The 27,885-nt window shown below is 42.1% G+C and overlaps 1 protein-coding gene across 1 annotated transcript in view; it reads left to right on the forward strand.

Annotated features, from left to right (window-relative positions):
* Positions 1-5,677: 5,677 nt before the first annotated feature.
* plekhh3 (pleckstrin homology, MyTH4 and FERM domain containing H3) overlaps positions 5,678-27,885 on the forward strand; it is a 37,818-nt gene continuing 15,610 nt past the window's right edge. The window contains exons 1-4 of the mRNA XM_059347942.1: positions 5,678-6,302; positions 11,901-11,956; positions 21,913-22,007; positions 26,231-26,413. Coding sequence (XP_059203925.1) covers positions 6,168-6,302; positions 11,901-11,956; positions 21,913-22,007; positions 26,231-26,413 — 469 coding nt within the window. The 5' untranslated portion in view covers positions 5,678-6,167. The remainder of the gene's footprint in view (positions 6,303-11,900; positions 11,957-21,912; positions 22,008-26,230; positions 26,414-27,885) is intronic.

Below are 27,885 nucleotides of genomic sequence, written 5' to 3' on the forward strand. Positions count from 1 at the left end.
TTTCACATCCCTTTCTGTTGACAATCAGTCTGGTTCACCAACATGAGAGTGTGGCTGTGATGCGGGCTGCAGTGAAACAGGATCCTGCAGGAAGAAACTCAAAGGGAAAAGAGTGAGAGAGAAAGAGAGAGAGAGAGAGGCAAAGAGTGAGGGAGACAGACAAAGAGGGAATGGAGGGAACAGTGCACTGCTCTGCTCTGTCTCCGATCAACTTGACATGTGTGACTTGTGTCTACTCTACGTCTCCATTGGAAACTCCACATGCCAACTCCAACAAGCAGTGTTGTGAGGAGTGGCAGGCAGGATGTGGGTGGGACCAGCTAGAAATTTAATAAAAGAGAGAAGATGAAGGACTTATTTTTTATAACACCATAGTTAAGATATCAAAAGCAAAAAAAATGATGCCAACTTATTTGATTTTCCAGAAATATAGCGGAGATATCCACATCCAGCATTTGACATCCCATCATTTATGAGCCTTCATTAACTCTTTAATTCCAGATTCACATTTCCCTATTCTCTGACTTAAGGCTAGCCAGCCTGGCCTGTGTTCACACTGGGAGCCCAACCAAATCATTTGCCCTTCTCCTGATCTGATGCCTCCACCTGACACACTGTATCAGGTTATCTTGCGTGCATCCAAATGTGTGTATGTGTGTGCCTGTGTGTTAATGGAGAATCATGTGTCATCTCCTGGAAAGAGGGGAAGACGAGGACAGAGGAGGGGGCTGAGAACGACAGTGAAAGAAACTTAAAGAGTTTATAAGAGGAACTGGGAGAATAATATTGTAGTTTGTAGCTGATTCTTTCCTCATTCTTTTTAAAGGATTAGGCTGACGTTCAGAAACCATATATGGAGGGAGGGTTTTTCTCTTTTTTTCTCTTCACTTTACTAGCGTGGGCTGAAGGAGTGAGCTCTAAAAATAAAACATATGTTCCTCCAGGTCTGTGGGAGCAGGGGCCCCCAGTGTATTGTTTTGGGATATGGGGGAGGACAAGGAGGATCTGGCCTAGAGAGAGATACTGCAGAGTGGATACAGACAGAGGGAGAGCAGAGGGGGCAGGGCCGCTGTACTTATAAAGAAGAGTTAAGAAAATATTCTCTCTTGCATACGAATATTTGCAAGCTCTTTTGTAATGTGTGCATGTCAAAAGGACCGGAAATTGAAGGGAAGTCAGTTCTATTCTGTTGCACAAATAGCCTTCTTTCTTTTACTGTAACCATTGGAGGTTGAAATGTGGGGCAGTATGTTTGTTACTTGAAAGTGTCTCAGACGGGGTGAGGGGTGGTCAGGATTTCTGTCCATAATGCTGAGTACACCCCAGCTGAAAAGGTGCATCCATGAGCCTTTTTATTGATTTACAAAGCCCTCAGGGAACCAATAGGGACAAAGGTTAAAAGTATCTGAAGGGGCAGTGTGCTTATGCATGCACACTGCAATAACATAGTGTGTATTTTGTGTGGGTAATTGAATCAAAAGAGGGTCTCCATCAGGCTAAAGCAGGAGGACCAGCAGCTGAGAGCTCTTCTCGGTGTGGAACGAGTTAAAGCCAGCTGACTGAGATGTGTGGGGGGAGTTTGCACAGCGCAGAGAAGGGGAAATGAAGGGATATTAAGGGAGAAATAAGCATGAGCGCCGAGGGGGCTGGATATATCACGTGTCTGGATTTAGCACCAGTCCTCCTACCTCCTACTGCTGTATCTTTGTAGACTGTTCAGCAAAGTGGAAGAGGAAAGAGTGGGGGAGGAGTGTGTGTGCAAGAGAAAAAGAGTAAAGTATGAGAAAGGAACAGATATGCAGAAAATAAATAAATACTGGGGGTAATGAGCGATATCATGACGCTACAAATCTGATATCCGCTTCAAATAAGTCAGCAAATCTTACTGTGATGTCACTTATTACTGATGAAGACTGTTTTTAAGTATAAGCAAACTATTTTTAGCTGTATTACTTTAAAACCATGCAAATGTCATAGAACACACAGTCAATGAGGATCTATAAAAATATGATGTGAATATCTATAGTGAAACCAAGTGGTGGAAGGTAACTAAATATATTACTTAAGTACTAGTACAAATTTGAGGTCCATTTATGCAACTTTAAACTTCTACAAAGGTAAATATTGTACTTTACTCCATCACATTTTCAGAACAACATTTCACATATAAACATGTCATTGGTTCATGAAATATAATCTATTGTTTATATATTTATGTCAAGTCAAGCAGCAGGTAATGAAGCGCCACCATTGGCCAGTAGTGATGCAGTGAGTGTAGAGTGGACCAGGAGAGGAGCATTCCCATCTGGGGCCGAACACGATCCGATTATTATTGGGACATCAGAGAGAGAGAGAAGAAAAGAGGGGCCCAGTGTATTGTGTCCCCCTATAGCGGCATAACTAGGGGCTGGTCCAAGGCCTCAGCCAGCCCTAACTATAGGCTTTGTCAAAGAGGAACGTTTTAAGTTTACTCTTAAATAAAGAGAGGGTGTCTGCCTCCCGAACTGAGACTGGGAGATGATTCCACAGGAGAAGAGCTTGATAACTGAAGGCTCTGGCTCCCAATCTAGTTTTAAGGATTTTCGGAACCACAAGTATCCTAGAATTTTGGGAGCATAGTGCTCTAGAAGGGTTATATGGGACTATGAGGGATTTTACAGGGAGCCAGTGCAGCGAAACTAGAACAGGAGCAATATGATCTCTTTTTTTGGTTCTTGTCAGTACCTGAGCCGCAGCATTCTGGACTAACTGAAGAGTTTTAAGAGATTTATTGGAGCAGCCTGACAGTAAGGAATTACGTAATCTAACCTTGAGGTAACAAAAGCATGAACTACTTTTTCTGCATCCTTTTGAGACAGGATCTGTCGAATTTTTGTAATATTACGTAGGTGAAAAAAGGCAGTCCTTGAAGTTTGTTTTATATGGGAATTAAATGACACATCAAAGATAACTTCAGGATTCCTTATGGTGGTATTGGAGGCCAGGGTAATGCCATAGATGCTGATTAAGTCTTTAGATAATGAGTTTCGGAGGTGTTCGGGTCCCAGCACAATCACTTCTGTTTTTTCCGAGTTTAACATTAGGAAGTTGTGGACCATCCAGGTTTTTATGTCCTTAAGGCATGCATTAAGTTTGGCTAGCTGATCAGTTTCACCTGGCTTGATTGATATATATAACTGAGTGTCATCAGCATAACAATGAAAGTTAATTGAATGTTTTCTAATTATATTACCTAGAGGGAGCATATAAAGGGTGAATAAAATTGGTCCAAGCACAGAACCCTGTGGAACACCGTGGTTAACATCAGTGTGCACGGAGGAGTCATTGTTCACATGAACAAACTGGGAATGGTCTGATAAGTAAGATTTAAACCAGCCCAGTGCCGTTCCTCTAATGCCAATTACATGTTCCAGTCTCTGTAATAAGATACGTTGGTCAATTGTATCAAATGCAGCACTCAGATCTAGTAAGACAAGGACAGAGACAAGTCCTTTGTCCGGAGAAATTAAAAGGTAATTTGAAATTTTTACCAGTGCTGTTTCTGTGCTATGATGAGTTCTAAATCCTGACTGAAAGTCCTCATATAAACTATTGTGTCGTAGAAAATCACAAAGCTGATTTGCGACTGCTTTCTCCAGGATCTTAGAGAGGAAGGGGAGGCTAGCTATCGGTCTATAGTTTGCTAAAACGCTAGGATCTAAATTAATCTTTTTAAGAAGAGGTTTAATTACAGCTACTTTTTTGAAAAAACAATTTATTTATTAACATTTTTTCATACAGTTTACAGCCTCAGTAACGACAGTAGAACTTCAAATTCCACCCAAACCCACCCCCTCCCAAATCAGTCCCAAAAGGCCAACTCTTGCCTTAATCCTTAATAATAATAAATAAATAAAATAATAATTAAAAAATAAATAAAAAAAGGATAATAATAACAGTAATAGTAAAGTAAATGATAGATAAATACAATACTGAAGTAAATAATAGAAAAATAAATTAAAACCATGAAATAAATATAAAGAAAGATCAAAGCAAGGACAGTAAATTACATTCAACAAAGGTCATGATATTGGCTTGGTCTTACAGGTGTGGTAACAGTCAACAACAGCCAACAACTACCACTACACCATTGACAGTACTCAACTAGTTAACTGTGAGGAGTTATCCAGATATGTTTTAAAGTCACTTTGTCGTTTTTCAAAAAAGATGGGGTTTCTAGGCAGTCTGGGTATACCCAGGCTAGTATTCTGCTGTATATCACAGACACTATGCCCTTAGGCCGTTGAATGCCCTTCAGAATGTTATCAGTCACAGGAGATTCTAGAGGGATTGGATGCCCATCCTGTTGAGAGCAAATAAAGTGCCTGACCTGCAGATATTTAAAGAAATACACAGCAGGAAGATTGAAGGAATCTTTTAACTGTTTAAAGATTTGAGAATATTATTATCATAGAGGTCGCCAAATGTTTTAATCCCCATGCTGGGCCACCTCTTAGTGAGACCATCCCTTAGTACAGGTGGGAGCGCTGGGTTATTATGAAAGGGGGTGTTACTATGCAGTAGTTTCACACTGCGGGTACGTAGTTGTATAATTGACCATAATTTAGACGTATGGTTGATAAATGGATTATCTGTGCCATCCTTCAAAGTATGATAGGATTTAATAAACGGGATACCAGCCAATGGCACATCAGCTGCATGGAATTGCTCTATTTGCCTCCAAGCTGGAGGGTTGGGCATCTCTGTCTGCCAGAACCAGATAGCTCTTAGCTGAGCAGCCCAGTAAAAAAATTCAAAATTAGTGAGTTTCAAACCACCATAATGGGAGGTGTTATACAGCGTTTTGATTTCAATTCTGGGTACTTTCCCCCTCCATATGAACCTGGTATCACACCTTCTAGTTTCTAGTTGGGATTGATATGGGAAGGGTTTGAAAGAGAAATCGCAGCAGCAGGTTCATCTTTATACAATTCACGTGCCCTATCAGAGAGATTGGTAGTTGCATCCATCAGTCCAGGTCCTTCTCCACCATCCTTAATAATGAGTAGTTTTACTTTTTCTGCTCATTCCTATTAAATATTACTAACATGCAGCATTACCTCTTTGAAAGCTTGAATAAATGATCTGAATACTTCTCCTCCATGAAGTGCAATTAAGTGATTAAAAATATTTTTTAAAGGTTTTTTACAGTCCTCATTAATTGCATACAGTTTCTGAATTAATTACTCATATAGGGTATTCAGATGTGATTTTTTTATTTTACAGATGTTTTCATTTTAAGTGTGTACCTGTAGGTCAGTTTTGATAATATTATAGCATAATGAGATTGAAAAGGACAAGGCCAGAAATTGAAAAGCATATTTATTTACGCTCCTTATTGAGTATAACTCTCTGTGGGAATGCTACTGCAGTGATTTAAAAACATACCCTGTCTAATGAGCTCTCCAGACAGCAGTTAAATGCATATAGCCGAGACATCATGGTGTTCTTGAAGATTTGATTACTATCGTCTACCAAAGGACATGTGACGCTTTGTCAGTGTGGAGGGGCGTGTAACGTGGGCGTGTTCTTCCGAGGAGTGTCTGCTCTCAGCCAATCACAATCTAAAACGAGTTCAGTGGGCGTGTCCGCCCGCCCACTCTATCTTGTCCCAGCTGCAGCACGCTTTTGTTCAAACTCAGAAGTCAGACAGTAGGTGTTTTACAGAGGTGCGCGCTTCACTTTACCCACTAAATGTGTTCATAAAACGCCGACAGCCACAGTGTCGCTCTTGTTCAGCGCATTCAACTTGACGTATTCACAACCTACAGTGCTATTGTTCGGAGACTAAAGTAGTTTTTGTACTTTTAGTCGTGCGAAGTTGTTCAAACAGGGACAGCAAGGTGTCCTGAGCGAGGGAGTCCTGGAAGAAGGGGAGGATTTTCCTTAAACCAGTTCTCTGTTGGGTTTTGCTGGAGCATGACTGCTGTCATGTACATACGCTATTTGACAGAAAGGAGAGAGTAGGACGCTTATGCTACCCTTCATCCTCCTCGCTGGATATCTATGGAGAGGCTGTCCCGTGTGCTCTCACGCAGCTCTTGGAGTTACTTGCGGCCGAGACAGCACCGTGAATGTTGAGTTCACCGACCTGGATAGCAGAAGACGACACACTTAACCTCATTTGAATGCCTTTGCAAGGAGTTTGCTGGTTTCTGTGCTGCAGGCAGGGCTTCAGTTTGCTCGGACGGGACTATGGGGAGAAAGAGGAGGAAGAGTCTTTTGAGTTGCGCAACAAGGAGGACTTGACTCCCAATGGACGGGTAAAAAAAATCTCCACCTGCACTACACTACAACTCTTGTGACTGAAAACTTTGCATACATGTATGCAAAGTTATGCATAGCATGCTTTTATTGGGGAAAAATATATATATATGTATATATCAAATGTGCAACTTCTTCACATTATATATTGAATATTGCATAAAACAGGCACAACTTTAGCAGCATAAATTCAGTTGGTTGAAGCTGTTGATATGAAAAGCATTACTTTTACAACGTAAAATTGGATTTAAATTTGAATGCATGATAAGAAATGCAACCTGTGCTCATGTTTGAGTAGAGTTCACCTTATCTGTGGGAATTATCAAATTGCTCATTGCAACCATGAACCACTGATGCAGGATAGAGAATGTGCTGCTGCTGCTGCTGCTGGCCAGCTTGACGTTTAGTTTTGCACGGTCTCGGAGGCTTGGGCAACATTGAGCAATCCCACACACACATACACACACACACACACACTCTCTCTCTCTGATGCAAGCTGTAAAACCCAGTGTGTTGAAGTGATCCTGTGTGTTTGGCCTCCGTCCGCTCAATTGCAAATAAGACTGCGGCCTTGTCTTCTCTGTAATGTTAGTCATCTGATCAGGCACAGAGAGTTCAGCATTGTCCACCCACTTGTGAGGGGGCATTGTTGCCTTGAATTGAGGTAGGCTCTTTCTGTATGACCCAACGTACAGCTCTCTATGTACAGTGTCTTAGTAAAATCCACCGTGAAATATTTACTGAAACTGTGCACTTTTTCTTACTCTTTTTAAGGAGAATATTCTCATACATTTTTATTGCCATTGTATGCCCAATTTACATTATATGTTAGATAGTGTCATGGGTCTCGATATTCTGTGCTGCTGAGACCTGACTAACACAAACAGCATGGTCTTGATGAAAGTAATACTGTACCATCTGGAGCCACCTCTTGCATAGCCTGCTTATCTATTTACTGGCTCTTTTGTCAGCTTGCAACCAGCCGGTGCAACACTGCAGCGATTTGCATGAAAACAATGGGAGCAGATGCATTTTACACAGTTATGGCCTCAACAGAAGTCTACTGCCTCAATTCCAGAGCATAATTCGGCAAGTTAATTTGGGTACCAGGTCCTTTTTTTCATTTTTTTTAACACTGCTTATAGGACCGCCTTTGTGCCAAAGCATGAAACTGCCTTGACATCATCCTCATCACACCATTCGCTGAATCCTGATCTCATCAGCTACCAAATAGAGAAACGTCTGCAATTTTTTGGCGTCATGTACGTAGTGTGTGGCGTAGTTCTGCGTGCTGATATTTTGCAAAATCTATGTTGACTGAATTGAAAAAATTTTGGTCACATTTGATAGTTGCTTGGCAATTTCAAAATGGCGCTTTTGAGCAGAAAGTCCTGTGTCACAATTCTATTCATGACTCTCTGACCAATCAGGGGTCTGCAGTGCTTTAATTTTAACTTCCAGTATCAGTTTATTGCAGTTAGGCCTATCTCCACAGCACTGAAGAATGGTCTGGCTGCACCAAATAGCATTCTGCTATTGGAGGAAAAAAGCTCTGGCTTGTTTGTATTCATTTAAGCCCGTCACAGTTGTCCTGGGCTGTGCTACGTCTTGGATGCAGCAATGATGCACCTGCAAATTAGATGGCAGAGATGGTGAAAGGGGAGTAAGAATGCTGTGTGAGAGCACGACTTATGGCAGACTTATACCCACAGTACTGCGCAACAGTAGGATGCCCAGCAGTGGCCAGATAGCAACATCTGTTTCTCAGGGATATCCAGAGAGGTGTTGGTGTGTAGCACTCTGCTTCTTGGCAAACATCCCTGTCTTGGTCGTAATGTACCATCTGCTTGGCCATTGGAAGTCAAAGGAACCCAACTGTACTCTGTATTTTATGGTCAATACAAGATCATTAACATGTTCCAATAGGGACGCCTGATGGCCTTTTAAAGTGAGATCTCTTTTTCGTGTAAATTTCCTGGATCCTTCATTGAAATGCAACTGCAGAATTGTGCTCCTCTGGGTGAAACGTTGATTCATTAAACTACGAGAAGATGAAACTGATTATGGAGTTGTATTCTGGCCTGCATTTAGTGTCTCAACATAGGGTACTGCTGCATTTGAACCGTTATACCTAAGGCAAGTTCAAACTTGTGAAACTGGTGAATTGATCACACAAGTCCTAAAACAAAGCTGCCTCTATGGTTTTTTGTATAAGCTTATCTATAGCAGGACAAAACATTCTCATGTGAAGTTACTCTTAAGAGATGCTCTGTCCCCTAATACATCACTGATAGAGCCTTTGTTCTATTGATTTCTTGCTTATTCATAAGTATTACTTAAAATGCCTGAAAATAAAAATCTGCCTGTATTAATCAGAGTGATATATTTCCCTTTATGGAACACTTGGTCTTAACCTATCATGTGGTTAGGCCTCTTCAGTTTATCTAATTATTTCCTAATGGGAGTAAGTACCCTTTTAGCTGATGTAACTGGCTGTGTTTCACCTAGTAACCAAAGCGAACTGATCTTTTGGATTAAAAAAGTCCTTTGTTTGTTGTAAGTCCACCCAGGTGTTGTGAAGGTATTGATTATTGATTCCCTGACACTTACATGTAATCAATCCACTTCCATAAACACTGCTTCCTCTTGATCTGTGTCACTGGTTCATGCTGGGCATTATAACTCTGTGTCAATAGTTCATGCTGTGCCCATAATTAAAACCACAGCTGAACCACTCGAGGCAATATCATCAGCTGACCCACTGTTAAACAACGCAATTTGTTACACAGCCCACAGCTCCCTCCCCTTAGAATATATAGATCTAACGGATACTGTTTGACTTTCCATGGTGTCAACAGAGGGGTTGTGGCGTAGGAGGGTTGAAGATGGTGTACAATGAGTCCCAGGGAAGCCCCTCAGGGCTACGTTCCACCATTTACCCAGAGAGCTCCATCTCTTCCAGAGCTTGACAAGCCACATTTTCAGAAAGCAGGCCAGACCTCCCTGGGTGTATGTGTGAGTGTCTCTTTTGGGCTTCGTAACACTGAAATACTCCATTTAGTAGGCCTCTGTCCAGCTCCTGCCAGGGATGACCACATTAACCCACAGGTCTGGTGGAGTCTCCCTCGCTAAGACATCCAAAACCCTCACCACGGTCTCCTGCGTTGTTTTCCAACATGCTGCCAGAGGATGCCATGATGTGTAGCATCCACAGCACCAAAACCATAGACGACACACTGTTCTTTGCCAGGACTCTTTCTCACTGAGGTTGGAATCATGAGTCACTGCTGACGTTTGCGTAGGCTTGGCACTTAAGAGCGAAGGGCAATGTCAGAACCCTTTCCCTGCATGTTTACAGTCCTCATTCAAAGAAACTGCTCTCCAACAGCTGCCCAAACAGTCAAACTGAGCTGAATGCCTCCAGTGTTGGGACAGCAAGGCACTAATTTTAGGACAGGACATCCGTCATTTTCTCTTCTTTCCATGTTTCCACTGAAACTTTATTCATTTTTTTTATGTAACGTGAAGTGACGTTTACCAATAAACTACCACCACAGAGTGTTTAGGCCTGCAGAGTTGTAAGTGTGGGCCAGGGTACCGCAATGCATCCTGTTACTTGGAACAAATGGGCACAGTGCGGCCTCGGAGAGAGCGGGTCCCATTAACCGTCACTACTGCCCTCTGTCTTCAGAGGTGTCACGGTACGCTGGTTTATATTTGGTTTCCGTTGCGCCTCTGCCTCACCACCTCCAGGCCACACATCTGGTCTTCAGGCCGACACTGGCTGAGCCCAAGCATTTCCTCCTGGTTACTCAGCCTCCCAGGAGAGAGACAGAGAGAGAGAGAGAGAGACAAAGAGAGAGAGAGAGAGAGAGAGACAGACACGGGAAAGCAAGAGCGGAAGTCAGCCACGGAGCGAACACATCACTGCATCTTTCCCTCTTTCCCTCCATGCTCTGCTCTAGTCTGGAGTGATTCATCCATTGCCCGTCCACAGGGAGAGCTTTTGCCAGGCCTCTACATCGCACGCTATCCTTGTTCCTCATCCCACAGCCCATTAACTCTATTGGAAAGCTATTTTTTTTATGGAGAATTACTCAAAATATTCGAACTTGATCTACCTGACCCATTAATTTATTGATTCTCTGATTAGTTTATATCATGAAATGGGATTAGGATTGATTTGTCGTTTTCAGTCATGGCTGTCTGACTTTTCTTCTCTGGGGGCTGTTGGCTTGGTTTAATCATTTATGGTTAACAGACAAGGTTAGAGAGTCACTGTTCACACTCTGTTCCATTCACAAGCCTCTTTCTAACACTATTCAGTTATTCTTGCCTGTCTGGTTTGACATTTACAGTAACTCACCCTGGTTTAAACATTAATCAAATCTCATTATCCAAACCCTCATCTTTCCCTCATTTGCCAGTGAGGAGTCCATCTGCCTTTATAAATATAACACAGACACCATACTAGACTATAAATTTGCAGTTCATGTTTTCTTTGTTATTTTTGAGCCCTCTATAAAGAAGCAGTAGACTTTTTTGCAGGCCAAGGGCTATACTTAGGCTGGTTTGCCCAGTAGTAAAGTGTGGTGTGTGAACTGTGAGGGGCCCAGAGCTGACCTGGATAAAGTTTCAGGTAGGCCAACACCCCCAAGCTGGGCTGGGGCAGCCACAGGAGCTGTCTCAAGGCTGTGGCTCACAGAGACAACAAGTCAGGCCACGGGGACACACAGTGCTGCCCTGCACACCAGGGAATCAGTCCAAGCTGCACACAGGCAAGCTCTGATGTCTGATGGGGTTTTCCAAGGTCAAGTTGGGAATCCAGGGCCCCTGAGTGCTGTGAAAGGAAACATCCTCTCCTATCTTCTGCTTAACAGGGGAGTTCTGGAAAGAAAAGTTCATTGTTCCACCCATGAAATTTGATTTTACGTGTCTGCCAGTCACAGCGCCATTTGTAGTCAGCAGAGGCACTAACGCCAGTTTCCACACAAAACTGATGTCCAAGAAAGAGGGAATGTGATTTGATATGAGCAGCTGGCTTACAGTCCAGATAATCAACATTAGTACGCCATCTTTTCACTTGTTTTTACACAGTCTCCCTCCAGAGGCTCTTTACTTTCCCACTTGTTTTCATCAAGCTAACAGCCAAACTTGTGACACTATAAACATGCGGATAGAAAAGATGAAGGCAACAGTTCCTGTTATGGGGGCAATCTCAGGTTATTTTTAGGTTAACAACCTTCCCAGAGAAGTGACTAATCTGAATGAAAGCCTTTTGGGGTTTGCTGGTTGGGGTGCACGCTGCTATTACACAAATGATTCCTCTGTTCCCCACTCCTGTATTAAATGAGCCTGTTTTGCATGCCATATTTCTCCCCCACCAGCTCACCCCTTGCAAGTGAAAGCCAAGCATTACAGGAACAGAGCAGCTATGTGCTGAGGCTGCCAGGAACGGCTGCATGCTCTACTGTAACACGGCCACTGAAGGCAAACTATTGAGGGATCACTCCAACCTGTTTACTCTTTCTGAGGATAGACCACTGTTTGTGTTGCATTATCATCTATTTACCCTATTCTCCCTCTTCTGTTGACAGAGTCCAGCTGAAGTGACTGTTTCTCAACCAACTCGCACAGCCAATGGAACAAATGGGTAAGGAAAGCTTTTTTCTTTTTCTTTTTTTTTTTTTTTACCTGATTTTTAGGAAGTAACAGTTCCTTATTTTACTCGTATACTTCCTCTGAGTGCCGGGGAGTTCTGTATCCCCTGGCAGCCACATATAAACGTACAGGCCAATCACTTGATTTTCACCTCATCTGCAGTGCATGTTTTCTCATGGGGCTCTGATCATGTGGCTAGTCATGACACATGTGCCTTACCTCAAGTCCACGCACATGCTTGCATGTGTACACATACAATGGACTCATATGTTTATTGACAGATGGTCTATGATGGTCTCGGGTGATGATACTTTGATTGCTTATGGATAATGCTTATGGATAACGCCACTGTCAGTTTTCACCCTTGAACCTCTGGACTGTTTGAGGTTCGCCATCTAAAGGTTGGTGCGGCTGTTGTTTTGGGCCACATTGGTGAATTATATGCCTATCTTCAACTTTAATATTTGTGACCAATCCCAGGTTACCTTAATCCACCTCCCAGATTGACAAATCCAATCATTTTGTGAGTTTTAGACTCAAACCGCCTGTTACAAGAGACCACTATGCGTCTCACGAATAATGAAATTCAACGGTCATGTGGTTGACAAGTGAATGCTAGTGCCAATGAAAAGGAGTGATTCATGGAGGGCTGGATCCAGACTATTAGTGCAGGGCTGTGATCTCAGACAGTGATGTAGCCAGGCTCTGCTCCTCTCTGTCTCTGGCATCATGCCCTTATCATCCCCCCCGCCCCTCCTCCCTCATCTACAATCTCTACTGTACATCTGCCGACTCACAGGCGGTGAGTCACAAAGCTCGACTTGTAGGACCGTCATACACCACTAATGAATAGACGGGGGTCTGCTGTAATTCTCAAGAAAACGAGAAGTGCATCAGGAAGTTGGTAATATTTTGTTGCATTCGTGCAGGATATGCTGTTTCTTAAGGAAAGAAAAAAGAGAAGAAGTAAGTAGAGAGGCAGGCTAACTGGACTGGATGACTCAGTCCTACCTCAGCAACACTCCTAGAAGAGGTGTGGCTCGGATGTGTGTGTGCGTGCGTGTGTGTGTGTGTCACTTCTACATTGTAGTGGAGGTGGCCCCAGGCCACATGGCATAATTAACTATTGGTTTTGAAGGGAGTGTGTTAAAAGCCTGGCTGTAATCATCACACTGAGTGCAGAGATTAGAGAGTAGAGCGCTCGGTCATTACCTGGCCGATGACTGGACACGCCCAGAAGTTCAGCTTCATGGAGGGAAAGCCAAACCGCGCTCTGATAAGTCAGAGCATTGTGATGTAGTAAATGGTGCCATATCCTTTTATCTTCAGTCTCATGTAACAGGCAGGGCAGCTCTGGTTTTACTTTGTGCTTTTATTGAGCCATTGAAATGAACTGTCCGGAAGGAGACATTAATCTGAACTATTAGTTTGAATAACGGCCCAGATGTGATGATGATGAATTGGAGGAATTCATGTTTGTCTGACTAGACGGAGGTTAATATGTAAACGCTCAGATAATTTGTCATGCTGCCAGCCTGATGTAGTTATAGAGGGAAATAGGCCCGACTGTAAAAATGGAGAAGTCGGTACAAACACACACATATGAGTATAGGTTATTTCAGGCTTCTCCACTAATAACTTATATTAATGTGTTGTATTCAGTATGTAACATTAAATATACATTCATAGTCACGCTCAGTTTTGAAAAGACAATAACTTGTGTGTTTTATGCTCTTTGATCCTCCTAACATGATTTATATTCTGCCAACACCGCTGCAGGGTGCATGCACAATCAACTCTATTCATTATCAGTATTTTTTTTTCTCATATAGTAACACACACTATATATTTTGATCATATATCATATATCAAAACATCTTGCTATTACTCTAAAATATGACATAGAATAAGCTAGTCCACATTTTCATTAACGATGTGAAAGGCTTTGGATTATCTTTTACATATTTACATACATGTACATTTATTGGCAGATTTCTTTGTATAAGATAGACTTTTATCCAGAATTTACACCTGTTCGAAACAACCACACTTAAGGCTGTCGATTATGGCAACACGATTACTCATTAACTTTGGAAATGTCATTTAGATTAAACTTCAAAAAAGAAAGAAGAAAAAATGTGTCTATTTAACAGTAGATTTTCTTGAACATTAAATGTAATTTAATGGAAAAAACAATAAAAAAAGTAAAAAAAAAAAATGTTTTATATATTTAAATAATATAAAATAATAGCAATTACTAATAACAATAATAATAAATAATACGATTTTTTTTTTAAAGTGCTTTTCCATAACCTAAACTATTAGACATATAAAACTATTAGACATATATACAAAATAGGCTAATATTAATTAGACCAAAATTAATTAGATCACATATATTATAATGCCACAACCTACTAAAAAAACCTAAACATACATTCAGTGTTTCGTTAAACTATATAACATATTTCAGTCAGTATCTCAACAAAAGCTGCCATAAAGGGTGTGCTGGATTTACAACACAAGACAAATTGAGAGCATCATTTTAAAAAACTGAAAGGGGCCACAATCATTTTATCTCACTTATCTTGTTTTCCCGTAATTGAGCTCAACACAATTCAATATTTTATCAAACATACAATACACTGTATTATAAGCTGAGACAGAAAAGCTCCTTTAAGTTTACTTATAACTGCAGAACTGATCTGGAGAGGCTGAAGATAATGCTTTCAAGTGATAATATTGGTTTGGCCTGTGTCAGGAGTCCTGTAATAGATTTGTTGTGTGTTTGCGCTGACCTTTCAGTCACTGAGGGTGTGGGTGATGGACATATCTCTGCAGGCAGACAGCATGGGGTCTTCCCTGTCTGTCTCTCCGTCAGCACAAAGTGCCAAGCAGCTTGCTCCCCCCTGCTGTGCCCACTCTTAAGTCATTCTTGCATCATCACTATTTTTTCATCCCCACTTTCCTGACTCTCAAGTTCCTTCTCATAGCTGGGGCCGAGTACAAACTGTACCAGGAGTAAAGTGGACACTTGAGGATTTCTCCATCTCACTTGTTCACTATTTGTCCCGTCTGCTTTCTCATTAACCTCTCCTCCCTTTTTGCTTGGACGGCTTTTGATAGTCATTTTTTCGTGGGGGCTGCCAGGCTGCAATGGCTGAAAGAGACCAATGTTTCAGAATGTATTTCATGTGTGTGAATTTATGTGTGTGTGACAGGGTGTGTATGCATGCAAGATGTGGGTGTTTGCGTGAAAAGCTTAGAAGTGGGCCTCTGGTAATTGCCTGTCTGAGTGTCTGTTGGCCTGTCTGTCAACCATTCAACCATCACAAGCTGGCCCTGTTTTCATCAGCAAATATAGACGGTTTTAATTCACATCACCAACAGAGCGACTTCAGTCAAACTCAGAAGTCACTTTCCCTCAATTGTAAAAATTTCTTGCTGATCAACACTCACAAACTCAGACTTCCTGTCACCCCCTCCCCTCCTCCTTCTCCTCCTCCTTTCTCAAAACATGACTTTTTTCCTCTCCCCTCTGCCTAGTCCAGAGTTTCTTGGCAGTGGTCTTGAGTAAACAGCGTATTTTTAGCTGGGAGGTCATATAGGCCCGGTCTTAATCACCACATTCCCATTTTCCCACCAGCCCAGCTTCAGCCAGAGGCCCATGCAGCCAGCTCAAGCAATGTGGGGGAGGGGATAGAGACTTAGGAGAGAGGAGTGGATTCCTACAAAGAGAAACTGATAATTTAGTGCTAAAGTATGACCCACTTTGTCCTTGGTACTTTTTCTTTTATGACTAATAAACTGTGTATTTGTGTCCGGTTACATGAGCCTGGACATGAACAAAAAGGCAGCCGCTTTAAGGTCATTTATTTGCATGCTTTTCTGGACCAAACCATCACATAAATCTCCGAGTATTTCTGTGACACATCCGCACAAGGGTCATTTTTTGAAACCGTGCATGTTCTTGTGGTCACAAGGACCCGCTTTGTATGCTTGGACATGTCTGCGATGTTTCCACTGCGGTCATCCAGGCCCAACAGCAAGGACACTACTTTTCTAACTTTAATTAGCGTCTCGGCGTTTTGATTAGACCCCGGACTGAAATCAATTACTCATCGCTCCAGCAGCCACCACCAGACAGACACTCGCAAACTAATCAACTCATTGTGCCGCGCATACTTGGTGGGTTTAAGTGTGTCACCATCATTGTCACCATGAAAGGGCTGCAGGCAATATGCTCGTCAGTTGGGATGACATCATTTCAGTATGTACAGAAGGGACAGTCCATATGCCAATGATTTGAGTTTATAGCTTAAAGAAATAATCTTGAGGATTTTCTTTTAAATAAATGTCTGTCAAGTCATTATCTTTTGCTGAATGAGATAATGCCACTGACGAAAGACTGCATTCACAGTACTAATAAATAAATAGATAAATAAATAATCAAAGGAAAAAATACTGAAAGCCAATAGAAGTAGGGTCTAAAAGCACACCTCGTCACCATAGGTTCTGGCAAAGACGGTGAAACGGAGATCTTCAAGATTGGATTATGAAGTAACTTCATAATGCAGCATTCACATAATGTCTGTAAAATTAAAAGAAATGGGAAAGCCTTGTTTTTCAGTCTTGGCTGCATTTACATGATTACTTAAGTCCTTTTTGCGTTCGTTAACAAGTGAAATAACATGCAAACAAATTGTTTATAGCTCCGTGCAAATTAGCCACAACAATGAATCGATCAACAGGAAATAATCAGCTTTTTTTTGTGATAGTTTTACTTTTTTTTTCAACCAAAAATGCTAAACATGCTGGTTCCAGATAAAAACTTTACCTTTTGCTCAACAAAATCAACATTTTCTGACACGCCTAAACAATTCATTAATTCAAAAAACAAATCTGCAGTTTTATGGATAATAAAAGTAATTGTTAGTTACAGGCAGCATTAGCTGAATCAGTTGCATGAGTGTAAATGTTTACTTTTATTTAGATGTAACTGCCAGCTATAAAGGCTTTGCAGGCTCTTTGCCAATGGTTTGTTTACACAACTATAGTTGTTTTCCCCAAGAGGGAAACATCGCTGTTGATTACTCGTTATTGCAGTTTAAACAATATGATCTGGATGCAGCAAAAGCCAGCAGAGCCACTGAGTCAAGACAGAACAGGGTCAAGGCCAGCATGATGGATGTAGTGCTCTGAGGTAGCTAAACTCTCAACAGCCTTGAATATAGAGGCATTAAAAGCTTACTACCTCACAGCCTCACAGGTGCTTTCACCTGCTGGTCTGTGTGGGCGAGTACAGACCTACTTGACTGACATCTCCTTGATTCTCCTGTTAGTTTTGCCGCACCCGTTGGGGCGGAACGACATTCACCTTTATCACTCTTTCAAGTGCATGGAATTTGGTGACCTCATGTCATTTTTATTAAATCAGCACCTGACGTAATCCGAATAATGTAAGTCAGTCATTTCGGCTTATTAATATGTCTTAACCTCCTGAGAACCTGCGTCCTCATATGTGGACATTACATTTTAGATTTGCTGGACCTTATACTTCATTCTGCTTAACTATGACATGTTGTCCTCAGCAGTACACACTCTAGAAAATACATCAATGAGTGAAAAAATCAGATGGCAGCATCTTGGTAAAGTCAATCAACAGCTTATCCCCAGAAAAAAGTGGACCAGGTACAAAACCTGATCAGATTTTATGGTTAAAACGTGTTTATTTGTGCTTAATTATGTTTGTAGTTTGAGATTCTGTACAAATTTGACTATTTTTAGCAATAGCAACAAGCTACGACTGCTAATCAGGAAGTTCTCACATGACAACGAATAGATTTTATTATCGTTCTTTCAAAGAGAGGCTGTAAATGTATGGAAATAAACAGATTTACACACTGGTGAATTAATTGTGTTCTACAGTAAAATAATGCTTAGTTTTTAAATTATACTTTGTTTTTAATAATGCTTAGTTTTTTTTACTTTTCAAGTCCTACTCATCCTAAATATTTAGGAGAAACTAACAATACTACAAACTAAAGCTTGGGTCTCAGGAGGTTAATAGATGACATCTATCTAAATATTATAACACCGTGTGATGGACTTTATTTTGCTATGTTGCTATATTATTGTGCTGTTAAGGTATAAAAGAGAATTTGATTGTGTTTAAGTGAGAAAGAAGGTCACACACAGACTAGTGATGGTGACAGTTAGTGAATCTACAGTATGTGGCTTCTTCTTTTCTGCTCCTTCTATCAAGTATGACTTCGCTCTCCTTTACTTTGCTAGCAGTTTATTTGCCGGGCTGAGGTCACCTGTGTGATCTGAGCTGCTGAGGTTTTTCTTTTCAGATTCTCATAAACCAACAATTGAGAAGGTGTTTTGTCCGTGTCCTACGCTGCACCTTTTCCTTTTGAAGCAGAAGTACTTCTTTGTTTATAGAAGAAAAAAATTATTAGAACCAAAACAAAAAGAAAAACACAACACATTTCAAGCTTCAACAGTTGAGTTGTGCGATATTCAAATGATGCTTCTCCTCTGCGGTAGCTGATGTTTAGTCCTTGAGGAGAGAGAGAGAGAGAGAGATGGAGGGAGAGAGAGAGAGAGAGAGAGAGACTACTGTCTGTAGATGTGCTCTCGCTCTATTCTCCGTGCTGTCTAATCCCCATGTCAAATTGTTTCCTGCACTCCACAGGAAGTTGCCCACTGAAGGCCCCACCGTCATGGCCTTTGCTGGGGCTTCTGGGAATGTGGGGGCGGGTAGCATGGGGGGCTGATGGGGGTTGTGTGGAGGTGGAAGTTTTAGGGCTGCTGGAACAGCTGTGGAGATCCACATCAACATTAGGCTGGGTTTTTTTGCACACATCAAACTGCCTCTGCTAAGGGAGCATTCAAACTGAAGGTCAGGCTGTTTTGTGCTGCTAAAGGTCTGCATTTCAGTCCCTCCTCCTTGTCCTTATGTGGACTAAAAGAAGCACTGAATTTGACATGTTAGTATTTCAGGTTAAAGATGGGGGCAGAAAAACAGGTTTCTATCTGTTCTAGCAGTATGTCAAAATGCCAAGAAATTCCTAGAAAACGGCGCACATCAGAGCCAAGTTCTGAACTCCAGGAATATTCCTCAAAGATGTGCGACCATGTGTACCACATAAGCTCCTCAATTAACTGCAAAATTGAAAGTCACAGCTTTAACGTCTATAAGACTGTAGTTCAAATACAGCAGAAGGTTGCATAAGTTGTTTACAAGTTTCAAAATTCAGAATTAGCCTAGTTATGCTATTGGTGCATACTAAATTGAGATCTAGAAAATAATCACTTGTTGTTACTGCTTTTGAAATTTTGGATGCTAGCCCATCACTATTGATGGGTTCTAAACTTGGTTCTCTAGACTAAGGCCCCGTTTACACGAGGACGTTCGCGGGTAAAAACGACAAAATATTTTATGTGAAGTGCCTTTCGTTTAGACGGTGACGGCGTTTTGGGGCTTAAAGACGCAAAAATCTGAAACCACCTTCCAAAGTGGAAAAGTTGAATCCTCTCCTCCGTAGCGTGTCGTCTACACTGACAAGACACAAAACTCTGATCTGATCTGCTCACGTCACGTATGTGTTTACGTCACATACATGCTCCAGTACAGGAAATAAACAAACGTGGGATTATTTCCATGGTGGGACCTTCAAGCTGCTCTGGCAGCTCTAATAAACTTACAGGAGTCTTTCCACCAAATGTACAGGATATGTACAGATAGTATTAGTGAACAGAGAAGGATCTGGAATTACCTCCATCACATTTTGGATGCAGCAATTCGTCGGAGGCGAGCCAGACGGCTGTGAACGAGACCTGGGAGATCTAGTGATGGTGGAGAACTTTGTGGAAGGAGTAGCTGATGAAAATGTGTGGCGTGAAAACTTCTGCATGCCCAAAGATGCTCTTATGGCTTTAAGTGATGCCGCCTGGCTGCATACAATCCAATTTCACACACTTTTGCGTCACCGTATGCAGCAGATTTCCTCCCGAAAATGCTCGTCTAAACGAGGAATAAAAAGTGAAGACGCGAAGCCACTTTTGCGTCTTCTGTTCAGACCGTCCTCGTGTGAACGGGGCCTAAATTACATCGGTACGACCAAGTTCTGTTTCATGTTAAATGGATCTGTACCAACACGTCCAACCTGATGAAATAACTGGATAATAATAACTCAAAATATGAGTAAGACTATAGAGCTTACTGTGTTTTGTAGCCTCACACCTTTATTTTTTATTTCATGGGGTGTAAAAAATGTTTTGAATAAATAGCAAAATGACATCAATAAATGTTGAAAATGTGCGACTTATTTTAATCACCCAAATTACATTTTTGTTATTTCAGTAAATGTGAACCCTACCCATCATGGACAATAGCAATAATCCAAGGAAAATAAACACCTGTACAACGGGCTATATTCGCCAGTCAAGGCATAGTTTTTCTTTAGATCTAATTCCCTCTCTCGTTTGTCCTACATATAGCCTGTCTGCATGCATGTCTCCGTTATGTAGCAGGGGTTATTAACAACCTCAAATAAGAGACGTCAACACATTTCTGTGTTTATTTTAATGGCTATAAGTGGGGTCTGTGGATGCAGGGGTCCCCGAAGGCTGCTGCCATAGCAGGCGAGCCAGCTTAGTTATAAAGTGTGACAGAGTATAATGTGACAGGACCCTGACTGTCTCCTTCTCACTTCTCCTCTCTGGTGATGCCCTGAACCAGTTCACATTCACATACAGAATAACTGGCCCGCAATATAGAGTTTCACTGTGTCTGAGCACCAGCTTAAATTAGAGACTGATGCAAATCTGTTAGGATCTACAACGGCAAATACATTTCAGAAATTGTATGCATTTAAGCATAATAAGCAGGCACTAAAGCAGGTGATGGCATAGAGGTCAACATGATAAGCCGTAGTATACACAGGATCAGGTCAGCGCACACAAAAAGAAAGGAAATGGTTTCTGCAGTCATGTAAGCTGAGTCAAAGCAGATAAGGCTATATTCGGACTCATTGATTATTGCTGGCTTCCGTTAGGAGGAACCTTCCGGCATTATCAGATCAATAAGAACGTAAATCAGCTGGCGAAGGAGTAGGTAACAAAAGGCCAAATATCCCGGGGAGGGAGGGCTCGATTCATTTCCTGAGCAATGATCCCAGCAGAAGGAAAACAGGAAGGAAGGAGGGGTTTGTCACTTGTACTTCACATGCTAGTTAGACCCAGGAAACAGAGAAAATAAACGAGTAATTAGATAAATAAATGAGGAGAGATAAAACCTCCAAACAATCTAATAGGCTGGAAATGGACCTTGGCCTGAGATAACAAAGTTTGAATTTGTCCACAAGAGAGGTAGCTGCAAATGTGTTCTTGAGGCATTTAAGAGAGAAAGAAAGAAAGAACAGCAGTTCAGCAGATTTACAGATGTTTTTGATGTTTCTGGTTTTAACAATCAAAGGCTGTGACCTCTTGAACCTTCTTCTGCCTCCCTCTGACCAGCGTGAGCGAGCTGGCTGGCTGGGAGTCAGGCCGGCGTCGCTCTGTCACGTTTATTTTCAGTCGCTCGCTCGGCGAGGCGGCCAAAGTGATAAAAGGGAGACGAGCTGTCCACAGTGGCGTGGTATGTATCAGTGTGTGTTTGTGAGCTTGTGTGCTGCTAGGGAGGGAAACTGGGAGAACGCTGGAGGACAGATATTCGTGGCACTTCTTCTAGTCCCCCCTGTGTGACCCCCCACCTAAGAGTATCAGAGAGGTTTGTCTTTGGCACAGTGTCACATGGGGAGGGGGGGGGGGGGGGGGGTTCACAGCCAACTGGGTGTCTCTGGGCCAATTAGCCATCCAATGGGAGGGAGTAGTCAGGGGAGGACTTGAGTTGAGGGGGAAGCAAAGTTATTTACATTCTCTTTCTGCTCCTGTACACAGGCACACTGTCTCAGGGGCGCCTGAGGAGATGAAGAGCCTGATCATCGAGAAGAATAAGATGGGCTTGGAGGAAGAGCCTGAACTGCTGGTCAAAGGTGAGTCACATGACACAAACATTACTCTCGTTTTCCCTAAACTGAGTGCATCTACCTGCTGAAATGTTAAGTTGGCTTAATCAGTCAGTCAATCCATACAAAATATTGACATTCCTAGTAAAAGTAATTCATTTGAATCTGTAAGTATCCCACAAAATATGGGTCAAACCCTCCCCAGTCTTTCAGTCACGAGACCAGTGTTCTGTCCCAATGTTGTTGGAAGTTATGTCAAAAAGTGGTGATTTTAAGCCAAACCCTGTTCTTTATTTTCCTAACCATATGAAAGTGCTTTTGGCACCTTAATGTATCTGTCTCACAGCATTAACATGTTTAAAACAGTGATTGTGACATAGTGTATACCAGCAGACGCCATGTGTTAATAATGTGTCACGGTCACGTGTCAGCAATGTGTTCAAAACAGCGCTCATCATATTTTGTACAACTAGAATCCTGCTGCAAAACTTTTCATAGGAATTCATACAAACCTCTTCATGAGAATACATTGCACTGGTTCCAGTTTTTTATATGCAGAATTTTATGGTTTCTATTAATGCCAGTTTAGTCTTTGCATTTTAGACTGTTAGTCAGAAAAAAAACTTGGGCTACTGGAAATTGTCATGGACATTTTTAGCTGTGACCAGCAGTTCTATTGCTCGGCTGTCAGTCGGCAGGTTGGTCGGTTGATTGACTTCCTCACTTCACCTTAGGATGCATGTGCGTACGTAGTCTATTGCCGGTTTGCAATATGTTGTCTACTTGCAGGAGGTTGATGCTGTTCATCTCATTAAGTACAGCATACAGTATATTTCATTATCCTAATTGTCTACTTGTAAGTACTGTCTCAATACCTCTCTGACCACATGTGGTACAGCTGCTCCCGCTCTCACCCCGCTTTGTGTCTTTGTGTAAGGATAGCTACTGGCATCAGGAGCGCAGTCTTGGGTATCTGATGCTTTTGAGGAATGATCTCATAGGATATTTCTGTTTTTCTTTTTCTTTTTTTTTCTTCTTGGCCTGCTACTGAACGGGAGAGAGAAAATGCCAGCACTTGGATAAGTTACGTCCCGTTTGGAATGGCGGCAGTCAGATTGACTAATTCTGACAGCAGTTACTATGTGCTCCTGGCCAGTGCCCCTCCCTGACTGCTGTCCCCTCTCTGTCCCTGTCTCACTGCTTGAGGAGAACGGTTTCCCTCCAAAACAGAGGAGAGAGCTGCTTTCCTTGGGCTATTGATTACATTGTCACTTGGGATTTCAGTTTTGCACCACGCCCCATCCTCTAACCGACCATGCCATTAAAGCCACCAAAACACCTCAGGGCATTAGATAATCCCTCTCATCTATCTGTGTGTGTTGCACAAGGATGTTTTCAGCAGTTCCTCCATTAAGGCCTTGTTCAGTATGTTTTATTTTTTCAGCAGGACGTCCTGAGGCTACATTGGGTTAATCTTGGCCCTGGATCTAAAATAGGCCACAAACACTAATGATGGGAGGATGAACTGTAAAAGCAATGGAGTGGTGACAGAAAGAGATGTTCAGACGGCGGTTTATTGACATACCCTTGTTGATTTACAGTTCAAATGAACTGCTCCTCACATGATGCAGAGCTTCTCATGCTCTGTTTGATCCTAAAGTGGAAGCAGAGTTTAGTTATGAGTTTCTTGTACAAAAATGAGGTCACGTTTATAATTCATGATATTTAAAAGCCATATCTGTCTTCCTTTGTTAAGTGCCTTTAATTTTGTTAGTGCATTTGCATTGTTAAAATTTCAAAATATGTATTCATGAACAGCCTGCTAATAACATTTATACTTTGCAGTGTTGACCAAAGTGTTAACTTTAACAGAGCGAGGGAAATAAATGGCCACACTGTTATTTTTCTGTCTGATGGCTCTTGGTTCCAGGGTTTACCTGAGAGTTTAGTGTTTAGTGTTTGAAGAGGAAAATATTTGCCTCAAATCAAGTTTGTGAAATTCCAGCATATGCTTGCAGCTTCCTGCATGAAACAACCTTTCAAATTGAACTTTGAATAGGGGTGTCTTTCTATTTGCAATGCTTATATTTCATTATAATGTCATTTAAAAATTAACGGAACAAACATTCAGCATTCAGAGAGTGACGGGAGGTTTGCAGTAAAGAGATGGAAATGCACAGAGAGAAATTGTTTGCACAGTCTGTGTTTGAGGGCGCAGGGCATTGGGGGTCAGAGGTCACAAATGAAACAAATTAAGGGCGAGCCGTGGCCCCCAGGGGAGACATTAGCAGGCTACAGAGATGGGATCCAGATGGGAGACCATGAGAGGGATATACAGGAGACTGTGCTCCTCTTTCTCCCTTTTTCTTATCACACTGTTTAAAGTTACCAACTAGAGCTGCATCTGTGGGATGTCCCATGTCTGTGGCAGAGGCGTCAAGGTAGCAGGCATGCCCTTCTCCATGTCTCTCACCCAGTCAGCTTGTCTGCCTCCCCCATCGCACATCCAGTCTGTCAGAGAGCTCAGCCCGACTTACCTCATAGTTTTTATTTATCTGTTTCACGTCGGGTTTTGATGCTGCGCCCCTCTGATGTGGTGTTAAGTACCTCCAGGGATTTTACTTTAGGCTATATTGGGTGGGTTTATGGTGTGTTCAAACCTTCCACTTATATCATATAGAAGCATTCTTAAACAGGAAACATAGCCTGAGAGGCTGAGCCTTTGCTCCCCCCTGCTCTCTCTTTATTTTTATTTTGGAGTAGCAGTGAGGCAGCGGAGGCTTTGCACTGCCTGGGAAAAACCACTTTGAGGCAAGGACGAAAAGCGGGCGAGTAGAGAAATGGGGGAGATGAAAGTAAATAGGAAGTAAGTGAGAGCAGAGGGAAGAAAGACGCAGGCGAAATCAGCGCTGTCTGACAGGTGGCACGCAGCTTGCAAACCACAGAGGAAGCCGTGATGCTGGCGTGGCGTCATTGCTGTTTTTACAGGGTAGGAAGTTGAAGGTACATTGCCTAATTGTTCCTTTTAAAACCAATCTCAAATATGCATGCACAGGTCATTTGAACACACATGCACAACCACCACACAGGTGGCACACTGCCAGCGTATAAGTGCCCGGCCCCCGCAGATAGTCCCACCCTGCTTAGTGTCGGTCCAGGTGGCCTGCCACAGCCCTCTACCCTCTGGATGAACTATGACCCTCTACCAGGACTCTTCAGTCCTCCTCCGTCTGTTTCTCTCAAGGGGGCATCTGGATGGAGCTCTGCCAAACTAGTTTATTTATCTGCTCTGAGATTAAATATTTATTAGGAACGATTTGCACACATAGCTGAGGGGGGAGAAGTTCACTGCTGTGGAACAGTGGATCTGGGCTGTTGCAGCGTTCCAAACCCTCAGGATTCTGGGAACACAACAGTCCTGCAAAGTAAAGCCAGGCCTGGCAAGACCAATGGGCATGCCTATGAGCTGGCTGAATGCATATCTGCCTTACACTCTGTCTCCCTGTGTCACACTGTTCCAGTACATCTCTCTCTCTCTCTCTCTCTCTCTCTCTCTCGCTCTCTCTCTCTCTCTCTGCTTTTCTCACTCTGTCAACCTCTAAAGTGGTAATTATGTTGGCTGCATGCAGGCTTTAATGCCTATGCCATTAGCTGGCTGTATTTTTATCCCCTAGTATTTACCCCAACAAGGCAGTCTCATACAGGCTGCTACAAACTTTATGGACAATTACATGCCTTGGGGATTATTCTTAGTGAAGACATGGTGCAGCAGCCCTCGTTTAGTAGCTTCATGGCCCACCTACTGCTCAGGGCTTTCAAGGGAAATGCTTGTTGGGGTGTGTAGTTAAAGTGCACATAAGAATTTCTCTGATGGCATAGTAAAATGTGGCAGAAAGTATGGGATGGATAAAAAAAGGAAAAGATAATGTCATCAAAATGTCTGATGTTTAGAGCCCAAGTATGACATCTTTTAAATACTTATATCCAACCAACAGTCCAAAACAAAAACTATAAAACTATAACAAAAAAAGAACAGGAAAAAGCAGCAGGCTCCCATATTAGATCATTTAAACCATTACATGTTTGTTTAGGAAATGACTTAAAACATGAATATATTATCGAAATAATTGCTGATTAATTAAAATAAAAACACATTCTTGCACTTTTGTTGGCATGTGTTAGCGTCTGTGTTATTCCATTTTTAAGCTGACCTGGCATACCTGACCTGTGTTCGTGTATCTTATTTACAGGGTGGCTGTTGCGAGAGGTGCGGGGAAACTGGATCAAGCAGCGCCGGTACTGGTTTGTGCTGAGCCAGGACTCCCTGGACTACTACACCGGACCAGAGAAAGGAGCACGCAGACTGGGCACGCTGGTCCTCACCAACCTCTGCTCCGTCATCTGGCCAGACAAGCAGACATACAAGGAAACTGGTGAGGGGCACATTGACGGTCTGACCATAGCTGACTCACGCTTATGTAAACATGTGTAATCTCTGTAAGACCTATGTTAAGTCCCTTTGTGGTGTAGTGATCAAAGACATTTTTTGGAAGTTGTTCTGGGGTTTTTTTTTTAGAAAGGAAAGTGACCTTTTGTGGTCCCCTCTCCCTTCCCATGAGTGTTCTAATTCTGAGTAAGTTTGGGAAACCCCAGCTGTAAAAATTGGTAAAAATGTGGCTCAAGGTTTGTCCAGAAACCTCACATTTGAGTAATCAACAGGCGTATCTCCCTTCCATTTTTGGGATGAAAGAAACAAAAGCCATAGGAGAAAACTCTTTGGTGTACAGGAAGACACACAGGGATGACTTGTCCTTTTTCAGATGTCCGTATAACTCAAACATGTCGCCCTCTGTCTACCTTTGTCTGCCTGTCCATCAATGGAGGGCATTATGTCCTGCTGACTCCACCAAACCACTTAAAACATCCAAACCATTGTAGAAACCCAAACCCAAACATAGTCCTAACTAACTCAATATGCCAGGGGACTTTTTTGGACAGAAGTGCACTTTCAATAGTGGCTTTGTCACAAGCTCGATTGGCTGTTTCACTACTGAATAGCTTTATGTTCCTCCTAGGCCACTGAGAAAGTTGCATGAAATATTAACTTCCTCTGTGTATTTTCTGGTTGTCACTGTGAAATATTAGTTCCCTTAAAGGGTTCCAACATTGGCATCATCAACACTTTACAACAGAGTTACTGTAAGGTCACCAAACATGTTAAAAGGATGCAACGACAATACCGCAATGTTATAGTCTCACTTGTAAAACCTCTTAAATTTGAGTTGATACTTCACCAAGAGCCTAAACAAAGAAGTATATGGTGCCAAGTCACGTAGCAGGAAAGGCTGATAACAGCCGTGGGGGTTCAGATGAGAGCAGGCTGCCTGGGGTATGTCGAATACTTCCTCTGCACAAGGAGGAAGCACGCCTGAATCACTTTTATTGCAGGTTGTCCAATGGAGACTCACTGAGGGGTTTGATTGATTGATCTCTTTACTGGAATGTTTTAAAAACAAACAAAATATTTATAGTAATAATTACAAACAATTATAATAAAATAAAAGACAATAGAATAGAATAGCAACAAAACAAACAAAATAAATCACAATTTTTCACGTCCGAAAAGGAGAAAAAGATGTTTAAACCCCTTGTAGTGTCCTAACTCATCTATAGAGTAACTGATGTTGTTTGGTTTTGGCATGGTTTAAGGTTCCTCTCAGGTTGACCTTCGATCCTTAGTGAAATCGAGAGAGGAAGTCAGGGAGAGGGAATCACGCCAGACATGCAGGCTGTCCCGTGCAGGGGACATTTCACTGTTCTCTTCCCCATTTACCTAATTTGCATATAAGGTGCAGTTTTTCTACTTCCAATAAGATAAAATGTTTGTTCTGTGTGTTTCGTTCAG

The sequence above is a fragment of the Centropristis striata genome, chromosome 13, assembly GCF_030273125.1.
Source record: "Centropristis striata isolate RG_2023a ecotype Rhode Island chromosome 13, C.striata_1.0, whole genome shotgun sequence".
Taxonomy (NCBI): Eukaryota; Metazoa; Chordata; class Actinopteri; order Perciformes; family Serranidae; genus Centropristis; species Centropristis striata.